Consider the following 10893-nt stretch of genomic DNA (forward strand, 5'->3'; position numbering starts at 1 on the left):
TTTGCCTGCGGCTCCTGCGGGGGCTCTCGGCGGCGTCGGTGACGTGCGCGCCGCATTTTCCGCGGGTCTGCCCCATTCAAGCAGCGGGGGTCATCTGACCTCAGCCCCGTCCTGGCCTCATGTTGGGTCCGGTGGTGTCGTGGCCACCGCGGCTGCGACCTCTGCCGCTTTGATTTCCGGTGGCCCAGCCGGCCTGGCCCATGCGGCGGGCCCGGCGGCCATCTTGCCTCAGGCGGCCATTTTAGGTGCGGGGTCTCCCTATCTCCCAGGCACTTTCTCACATTTTTCGGGGGGTTTAGCGCAGCGTTTATGCTCCCCAACTTTGCCCACTACTCCATTCGCTGGAGTATCATTTGGGCACATAGTGCCGGTTTCTATTCAACCCCCATGGTACACCCCAGCCGGCAGCCAGGCACCCTCCTTTAATGCACCCCCCCCCTTTCTATGGCAGGCCCTTCTTGGGGTCAGACTTCTTGGAGCTCAGGCGTAGCTCCTCCGATTTTGACATCTTCTGTTGCTGTTCCTCCTGCCCCCTTTTATTCTCCCCATTTCGCGGCCCCTCCTTCGGCATATCCTCCTGCTTTTCAGCATGCGCAGTTTCAGTACCCTTACCTGCCAGCTTGGCAAGTTTACCCACCTGCAGTGGCCGCGCCACCGCCTTTGCCCCCAGTTTCCTCTTTCAGCACGCACTCCGGCCAAACTGCCTCTGCTTTTCCCCCGCCCAGTTTGTCGCCTCCTCCACGGGCGCCAGCCATTCCTCCTCCTAAGCCGGTCGCCATGTCCCGGAGGTTTCCAGGTCCGTTTCTGCGGTGGCTCACACGTCTTCCTTAGTTCCAGGCCTTGAAGTATCTGTTGGTCCAAGTGGTGAGGTGTCCGCGGTTCTTTCATTGCCTGCTTCGGGACAGGAAGATTCGGCACCGGTATCCGAAGCTGTGGCGTCGTCAAGGGAGAAGTCTGCTGAAGCGGGTCCGCTTCCATCTGGTTCCGGTGAGTATGAAACTCCTTTGTCTTCTTCTGACTCTTCTTCATCTCACTCTTCTGGTTCCCCCGCTCGCCCCCGTAAAATTGCTAGACTGGTTGCGCGGCGGCTGGCGAAAAAGTCAGGTAGCGAGACTAGGAGGTCTGATGAGTCAGGGGCAAAAGCGCAGGAGGCAGGGGCAGATACAGTGCATTGCGCGAATACTGTGGTGCTACGAGGCTTACGGAAAAGTGTAAAAGGCAACATTCGCAAAGGGAAATTTGTAGACCTGTTTTCACTCACAGATGACATGAGGAAAGGCTTGGCGCAGGCTAAAAAATCGGGAGGCATAGGAGAAGATGCTTTTTGCAGCTTTAATACTTGGTTGAAAGGCATGCTCATATTTGCGACATGTTATTTGGAGACCAGGGCGCAGGAGCACGTTAACATTCTCAGGCAGGGCCGGATTTTCTGCTATCAATCCTAGGCGCTCGCCTAGGGCCTGGCGGGACCAAAGGGGCCCGTGGATGGGCCCCTTTGCCTGAAGAAATCCCCTTATTATAGCACTCCCAGAGGAGCACTCCGCGAGACTCTCTGGGAGTGGAGGCGGGACCACGTGACGTCATGACGTCACACGGTCCCGCCTCCACTCCCAGAGAGTCCCGTGCGGCTGTCGGTGCTCTCTGGGAGAGAGAGCTTGTTGTGTGTCCGCGGCCGCTAGCCGCCGCACGTGACATGATGTAAGGTTGAGCGGGACCCGCCGCCCTGTCCCTCATCCAGCTAGCCCCGCCGTGACCCGCCCCAGCAGCCAGGCTTCCAGGCACTCCACCGCCCACCAGCAGCAGTGCTGCACCCAAGGCCAGGCAGGTAGGGACCTGTATTACCCTGATAAGCTGCCATATACACACTAATATATATATATATATTAGTGTATGTGTGTATATATATATATATATGTATGTGTATGTGTGTATATATATATATATATGTATGTGTATATATATATATATATATATATATGTATATACTGTATATGTATGTATCTATATATATATCTATATATGTATCTATGTATATATCTATGTATGTATCTATGTATATATCTATGTATATATATATATATATACAGACGGATGGTGCAGCACTCCGTGGGGTAGATGTACGAAGCCCAGAAGCGGTATCAGCGCACGTTATGTGCGCTGATACCGCTTCTCCCTGATGTATTTTCGGGGTCTGGGCGGTAATTGACAGGGGCGCTATGCGCCCCTGTCATTATCGGCGCTGCTATCTACAAGATAGCAGCGCCGATAGTCTGGGCTATGTAGGAACGGTCATAACGTCTGACCGTTCGGCCGGCTGTAGCTGTCGCGACAGCTACAGCCTGGCGCTAGCCTATCCCCACAGCGCTGTCCCTGCTGCGGCGGCTGCCGGCTCCACGCGGGGATCTCGCGATACTTGCGAGATCCCGCGCATGTTCAGTGGAGCCGGCCGGGAAGAGACACAGCGCATCAGCACTAGGCTGATGCGCTGTTGTCTCTAGCGGGTAGCGCCGGAGGGGGGAGTTAACGCTCCCCCTCTCCGGCCGATGAGATGTTTATACATCTCATCGGTAGTGCTTCCTGCTTTGCCTCGGTAAAGAGGCGAAGCGGGTAGCGTTATAGTGGCACGGTAAGTGCCGCTATAATACATCTACCCCCATGTGCTTAATAAAATCCATTAAGCGCATGGAGTGCTGCACCATCCGTCTGTATTTGTGAGTAACATGTGCGGTCACCGTGTCACTTAGGTGTTCATTCAGGAGAGCTGGACCACACGACTATATATATATATATATATATATATATATATATAAATATGCATCCATCTCAATGGGAATAATTATATATATATTTTTTTTTTCTCATCTAGTGACATTGTAAAAACCGTGCATATATCCAGTAGGTGTCACTAGGTCAAGACTTAACCTATTGACACCTACTGGATATATGCACAGTTTTTACAATGCCCCTTGGTTATATATATATATATATATATATATATATATATATGTGTGTGTATGTATGTATGTATGTATGTATGTGTGCATATATATATATATATATATATATATAAACTAGGGGTGTGCACCGGCCACTTTTCGTGTTTGAGGGTGTCACCACCCTTTAACAGACAGAAGCACGCTTGTCGCTGCTGCTTTAAGGATGCAGGTGCGGCTACAGCCCACACAATTCACAAAGACAGAAAAAAGAAGAAGAATATTTTTATTGTTTGTGTAGCACACTTTGAGGGTGTCACCACCCTTTAACAGACAGACGCACGCTTGTCGCTGCTGCTTTGAGGATGCAAGTGTGGCTACATCGCACACAAGTCACAAACACATTAAAAAAATAGTTTTTTATTTTTTGGAGCACTTTGAGAGTTACACCACCCTTTAACAGACAGACGCACGCTTGTCGCTGCTGCTTTAAGGATGCAGGTGCGGCTACAGCCCACACATTTCACAAAGACCGAAAAAAAAAGAACAATATTTTAATTGTTTGTGTAGCACACTGTGAGGGTGTCACCACCCTTTAACAGACAGATGCACGCTTGTCGCTGCTGCTTTGAGGATGCAGGTGGAATCTAGATGGGATTTGGAACCGAGGACACACTACCTCCATCAATTGTCTAAATCCCACTGCACTAATGTCGGATACCGGACGCACGTCTAACACCAACATAGCAGTCAAGGCCTCAGTTATACGTTTTGCTTCAGGATGACTGCTGTCGTACTTCATCCTCATCGCTAAGGACTGTTGGAGGGTCAATTGTTTAGTAAAAGTAGTGATGTTCCTACTTCCTCTCTGGGATGATGAACAACTCCCAGCAGCAGCAACAGCACTAGGAGGAAGTGGTTCTTGATCTTTCCCTATTTTATTTTTATCGGAGAAAGTTTGGTCCTCCATTTATGTTATATTGATATATATACGTGCGGCTAAAGCGCACACAAACACAGAAAATATTTTTTTATTTTTGCTGGAGAGTAGTGCACTTTGTGGGTTACACCACCCTTTAAGAAATGAGCCAGCCGGCTCTTTACTTATGGGACACAGGCGCACGCTTGGCGCTGCTCCTTTGTTGATGCACGTGCAGCCACAGTGCACACAAGTCACAAACACAGAAAATATATATTTTTTTGGTTTGGAGTGTACTTTGGGGGTTACAGAACCCTTTAACGGTCAAGCCAGCCGGCCCTTTACTTATGACACAGGCGCACGCTTGGCACTACTTTGTTGATGCACGTGCGGCTACTGCGCACACAATTCACAAACACAGAAAATATTTTTTTTTTTAGTTTGGACTGGAGTGTACTTTCGGGGGTTACAGCACCCTTTAACGGTCTAGCCAGCCGGCCCTTTACTTATGACACAGGCGCACGCTTGGCACTACTTTGTTGATGCACGTGCGGCTACTGCGCACACAATTCACAAACAGAAAATAATTTTTTTTTTGGTTTGGACTGGAGTGTACTTTGGGGGTTACAGCACCCTTTAATGGTCAAGCCAGCCGGCCCTTTACTTATGACACAGGCGCACGCTTGGCACTACTTTGTTGATGCACGTGCGGCTACTGCGCACACAATTCACAAACACAGAAAATAATTTTTTTTTTGGTTTGGACTGGACTGTACTTTCGGGGGTTACAGCACCCTTTAACGGTCAAGCCAGCCGGCCCTTTACTTATGACACAGGCGCACACTTGGCACTACTTTGTTGATGCACGTGCGGCTACTGCGCACACTATTCACAAACACAGAAAATAATTTTTTTTTTGGTTTGGACTGGAGTGTACTTTGGGGGTTACAGCACCCTTTAACGGTCAAGCCAGCCGGCCCTTTACTTATGACACAGGCGCACGCTTGGCACTACTTTGTTGATGCACGTGCGGCTACTGTGCACACAATTCACAAACACAGAAAATAATTTTTTTTTTGGTTTGGACTGGAGTGTACTTTCGGGGGTTACAGCACCCTTTAACGGTCAAGCCAGCCGGCCCTTTACTTATGACACAGGCGCACGCTTGGCACTACTTTGTTGATGCACGTGCGGCTACTGCGCACACAATTCACAAACACAGAAAATAATTTTTTTTTTGGTTTGGACTGGAGTGTACTTTGGGGGTTACAGCACCCTTTAACAGTCAAGCCAGCCGGCCCTTTACTTATGACACAGGCGCACGCTTGGCACTACTTTGTTGATGCACATGCGGCTACTGCGCACACAATTCACAAACACAGAAAATCATTTTATTTTTGGTTTGGACTGGAGTTTACTTTGGGGGTTACAGCACCCTTTAATGGTCAAGCCAGCCGGCCCTTTACTTATGACACAGGCGCACGCTTGGCACTACTTTGTTGATGCACGTGCGGCTACTGCGCACACAATTCACAAACACAGAAAATAATTTTTTTTTTGGTTTGGACTGGAGTTTACTTTCGGGGGTTACAGCACCCTTAACGGTCAAGCCAGCCGGCCCTTTACTTATGACACAGGCGCACGCTTGGCACTACTTTGTTGATGCACATGCGGCTACTGCGCACACAATTCACAAACACAGAAAATATTTTTTTTTTTGGTTTGGACTGGAGTGTACTTTCGGGGGTTACAGCACCCTTAACGGTCAAGCCAGCCGGCCCTTTACTTATGACACAGGCGCACGCTTGGCACTACTTTGTTGATGCACGTGCGGCTACTGTGCACACAATTCACAAACACAGAAAATAATTTTTTTTTTGGTTTGGACTGGAGTGTACTTTGGGGGTTACAGCACCCTTTAACGGTCAGGCCAGCCGGCCCTTTACTTATGACACAGGCGCACGCTTGGCACTACTTTGTTGATGCACATGCGGCTACTGCGCACACAATTCACAAACACAGAAAATAATTTTTTTTGGGGTTTGGACTGGAGTGTACTTTCAGGGGTTACAGCACCCTTAACGGTCAAGCCAGCCGGCGCTTTACTTATGACACAGGCGCACGCTTGGCACTACTTTGCTGATGCACGTGCGGCTACTGCGCACACAATTCACAAACACAGAAAATAATTTTATTTTTGGTTTGGATGGACTGGAGTGTACTTTCCGGGGTTACAGCACCCTTAACGGTCAAGCCAGCCGGCCCTTTACTTATGACACAGGCGCACGCTTGGCACTACTTTGTTGATGCACATGCGGCTACTGCGCACACAATTCACAAACACAGAAAATAATTTTTTTTTGGTTTGGACTGGAGTGTACTTTCGGGGGTTACAGCATCCTTAACGGTCAAGCCAGCCGGCCCTTTACTTATGACACAGGTGCACGCTTGGCACTACTTTGTTGATGCACGTCCGGCTACTGCGCACACAATTCACAAACACAGAAAATATATTATTTTTTTAGCACTTGGGGGGAGCACCCCTGATGGACAGAGCACCCCCTGGACAACACTACAGCACCCCTTTAGGACTGGGACACTGCACAGGACTTTGGAGTGGACACAGCCCCTATGGAGAACTGACTGCACAACACAGGCCAGCCAGCCCTTATGGACTTTGAAGTAGTGGACACAGCCCCTATTAACAACAGCAGCACAGCACAACACAGCCAGCCCCTATGGACTTTGAAGTAGTGGACAACAGCAGCACTACACTACACTACACTACACAGCCCTAACTCCCACCCTCCCTCTTCACTGTCCACAGCCGAGTGAGAAAATGGCGCCGACGCGGGTACCTTATATAGGATCCAAAACCTGCGAGACTCGGAAGGCGGGATGATGACGTTTTGCCTCGATTTCAGATCCGAGTCAGGCGGGAAAAGTCGAGCCTGATTCAGATCGGACTCGGATCGGGGGGGCTCGGGGGGGTTCGGATTTCAGAAATCCGAACCCGCTCACCCCTAATATAAACACACACACATATTATATATGCACATTCTTTTTGCACTGTGTTTTCATATTCCATTTTAATGTTTTAAGCTTTAAAAAGTTGATTATAAGGAGGAAAAACAAAAAAATTATGTAAGGGCATGAATCAGGAACTCACATAGGGGGGAATTAAATTCAACGCGATGTTGAATAACTGTGGGAGGGAGCTCCTGCAGCTGTTCAATTCACCGTGCTGTTTGGGCGCGCTAAGGATTTCTTCTCGCACCCTCCTGGGGATGCGAGGAGAAATCCAACCAAAGTGTTTTTCTGCTTAGCGCTGCGCTAACAGCCGCGCGCCCAGCACTTTGGTCAGAGAATGCCGTTAACGTGCCTTAACGCCCTTGTTAAGGAGCAATAAGTGCGATAACCGGCATTCTCCGACCACACAGCACACTGAATTGAATGTCTCAGGGAGCTCGCTCCCGGCGCTATTCAAGTCACGTTGAAATTAATTCCCCCCATATAGTGCTATGGATTGTTTGAGAGAGGGGGGGCCCCAAACTAGTATTTTGCCTAGGGCCCCATGAGGTCTAAATCCGGCTCTGTTCTCAGGTATCTATTTTTAGTGCTCGACATGTTCGTCAGGTCTCGTAACTTGGCATGGCGTGAATATGATTCACAATTTAGGAAAAAACATGACGGTTCTTCAGTTATTCCTTTCGGGGTTAAGGATGTTGAGGTATGGTTAGAGGTCTCTCAACAGCGTCGGCCTCCCTTGGACGGTGCGCCTCCTCGGAAAAGCTATGCTGCCAACAGACAGGGGTCGACAGGAGTGGGGAGAGGGAAATGCTTCGCCTATAACGACTCCAAATGTACTAGGGGGTCGGGGTGTCGCTTTCGCCACTCCTGTCGTCTCTGCGGAGGTGAGCATCCGGCCAAGGACTGTCGACGTGGGGCAGGAGGTATTTCCCAGGACCGTGCCGAGGGCCTCAAGAGTGCTAGTTAAGGCTTGTTCTCCAGTCTGTTTAGATTCTCTTATTAGATGGTTACATTTATACCCATGTAGAGAGGATGCACTTTTTCTTTACGAAGGTTTTTCAGTAGGTTTTCATTTACCCATTGACAGGCAGTTGATAGTTTGGGCATCCCAGAATTTGCGCTCTGCCAGGGATTTTCCCGGGGAATTGAGGGTTAAAGTGCGTGCGGAGGTTTTGCTGGGGAGGATGGAGGGTCCTTTTCCTTGTCCTCCCTTGCATAATCTCTGTATTGCTCCAGTGGGCGTAGTTCCTAAAAAAGTGCCGGGCAAGTTTCGGTTGATTCAACATCTTTCATATCCGCAGGGAGGTTCTGTTAATGATGCCATACCAGAGAATAGTCGTAGGGTCGTTTACCAATCATTTGACGATACCTTGAATTTAGTTCGTAGTTTTGGACATGGCGCTTTGTTGGCTAAATTAGATATAGAATCAGCTTTTCGTTTATTACCAATGCATCCTGAGGCCATGAGATTTCTGGGTTTTAGGTTAGATTCGGGTTATTTTGTAGATGTGTTTACCTATGGGCTGCGCGGTTTCCTGTGCCTATTTTGAGAAATTCAGCTCCTTTCTTCAGTGGTGTCTACATGCCGGGACCGGACAAACGGGCATAGCACACTATTTAGATGATTTTCTCTTTATTGGTCCAGGAAGAAGTGACGTTTGTGCTGACCTCCTTTTTTCTGCGCAGTCCTTATTTAGAGTTTTAGGTGTTCCCGTTGCTAATGAGAAGACAGAGGGTCCGTCTGTTTGTTTATCTTATTTGGGAATTGAGATAGATACGTTGGAGGGCTGTTGTAGACTTCCCATTGATAAGGTTGAGAAACTGCGTGGTCTTATTGAGGTCTGCTTAGCAGAAGATTCGGTTAGGTTACGTAGAGTTCAGTCTCTCCTCGGCTCTTTAAATTTTGCTTGCCGTATTATTCCAGTGGGTAGGGTCTTTTGTAGAATATTGGAGAGGGCAACAGCTGGCGTGGTTCGGCCGCATCACTACATTCGCCTGTCCGCGGAGATAAAGGAGGATCTTCGCGTGTGGAATAGGTTTTTGATACACTTTAATGGCGAACGCATTTGGCCTTCGCCTCCATTAGCGAACAGTTCGTTGCAACTTTTTCCGTATGCGGCCGGATCATCCGGTTTTGGGGCCTTTTTCAATGGGGAATGGTGCGCGGCTCCGTGGCCGATAGCTTGGCGCGAGGAGGGTTTGACGGATAACTTGTTGCTGCTGGAACTTTTTCCAATTGTCGTATCAGTTGAACTTTGGTCCGTGCGACTGAGCAACTGTCATGTAGTATTTTGGTGCAACAATTTGGGTGTGGTTCATGCCATCAACAACCAGCGTTCGTCTTCACATTTAGTTTTGCGTTTGCTCCGACATTTAGTTTTGCGCTGCTTGGATTTTAATATTAGATTCAGGGCGAAGCATGTGCCAGGGGTGTGTAATGACATTGCAGACGCGCTGTCCCGATTTCAATTTGATCGCTTCCGGGCGCTTGTGCCGTCGGCTTCTAACGTTGGTTTGGTATGCCCCTCGTTTGTGTGGCAGATTATCAGGCCGGCTTAGAAGGTTTGGCGTTAAAGTCGCTTGCTCCATCGACTTTCCGGGCTTACTCAGCCGCTTGGCGGGATTGGTGCACGCATTGTGCTCTCCCAGACGTGGAGGGTAAGTCTCCGGAACAGTTGATTTCATCTTTTGTTTGGTTTAGATATCAGCAGGGCAGATCTAGAGCGTTTATAGCTTCCGCGCTTGCTGGTATCTCCTTTTTCTGCAAATTAAAAGGTTTACATGATCCCACCAAGGCTTTCGTGTTAGTGAAGGCTTTGAGGGGTTGGGCTAAGGGGTCGCCAGCACGTTCAGACTCTCGCCGGCCAGTTGATTTGCAGCTTTTGTCTGGCTTGTTGACTTCAATGGGAAAGATAGCGGTTGATTCGTATGAAACTTATCTTTTTAGGCTTGCTTTTGCGGTAGCATTTTTTCAGGCTTTTCGGGTTAGTGAGGTAGTGTCTAGCAATAAAACTTCCACAGTTTCTGGTCTTTTGTTAAAAGACATTGTTTTTCGTGACTCAGCAGTACTTTGCAAGCTGCGTTTCTCCAAAACAGATCAAACAGGCAGGGGGAAATGGGTTACTATTCATAAGAATAAGGATTTAGACATCTGTCCAGTTCAGTTAGCTGCAAGGTTTATGGATTTGCGTCCTAGTGGGGGTGCGCAATGGCTAATTCATGCGGATGGCACTCCTCTAACCAAGTTTCAATTCGCAGCAGTTTTTAAGAAAGGTTTGTTAGAGTTGGGTTTGAATCCTTCAGAGTATGGCACGCACTCTTTTCGTATTGGCGCTGCTACTTGTGCGGCCCTCTCAGGGGCATCTGTGCAGGACATTCAGAAGGTGGGGCGCTGGAAGTCAGCTGCATATAAAAAGTACGTGCGTTGCGATAAGTTATAGGGGCGCACCCTGCGTTAACCCGAAAACATTGCTTACCTGCCAATTGGTCAACGGTTAGCGTTGAGCAATTGGGGGTGTGAAGGGATTTTTAATTTTTCCTCCCGTTAGCCATGATTTGACCCATTTGGTTCACAGGCAGGTTTTTTGGTTTTTCTTCTTCACTCAGGTTCCTGTTTTCCCCAGTTCTGCATCCCTTCTAGTCAGTTGCTATGTGTTACTAAAGTTGTGTCCGTTGGTATTGGGTTTGGTGCGGTTCTCACGGTTAGGTTCTCTCTTTTTCCACAGCATTGGCGGAAGAAGAGGGGCAGGTGTGGCTTCTTGGTCACTCATATATTTTTTGGGCGGAAAAATATGTGTTGTCCCAAAAACAGGTTTTGTGGCCTCACAGGTTTAGAGTGCGTTGGATTGGTGTAAGGGGCTTGCGTGTGGCATCTGTTTTGGCACTGATAGTTTCATCGGTGGCGAAGTGGGGAGTTCCAAAAATATTGGTTTTACATGTTGGTGGGAATGATGTGGGCCAGTTGAAAGGTGTGGAGTTGATTGTCAGGATTCGTGAAGTGATGGACGAGAT

At 48.6% G+C, this 10893-nt stretch overlaps 1 protein-coding gene across 1 annotated transcript; it reads left to right on the forward strand.

Moving 5' to 3' along the window:
- The first annotated feature begins 777 nt into the window (after positions 1-777).
- LOC148534330 (uncharacterized) lies at positions 778-10322 on the forward strand. The gene is made up of 2 exons (XM_088466955.1): positions 778-796; positions 9532-10322. The coding sequence occupies exons 1-2, from the start codon at positions 778-780 to the stop codon at positions 10320-10322; spliced, it is 810 nt and encodes a 269-aa protein (XP_088323081.1).
- Positions 10323-10893: the final 571 nt, after the last annotated feature.

The sequence above is a fragment of the Taudactylus pleione genome, unplaced genomic scaffold (genome assembly GCF_031769625.1).
Source record: "Taudactylus pleione unplaced genomic scaffold, aTauple2 ptg000068l, whole genome shotgun sequence".
Classification (NCBI taxonomy): domain Eukaryota; kingdom Metazoa; phylum Chordata; class Amphibia; order Anura; family Myobatrachidae; genus Taudactylus; species Taudactylus pleione.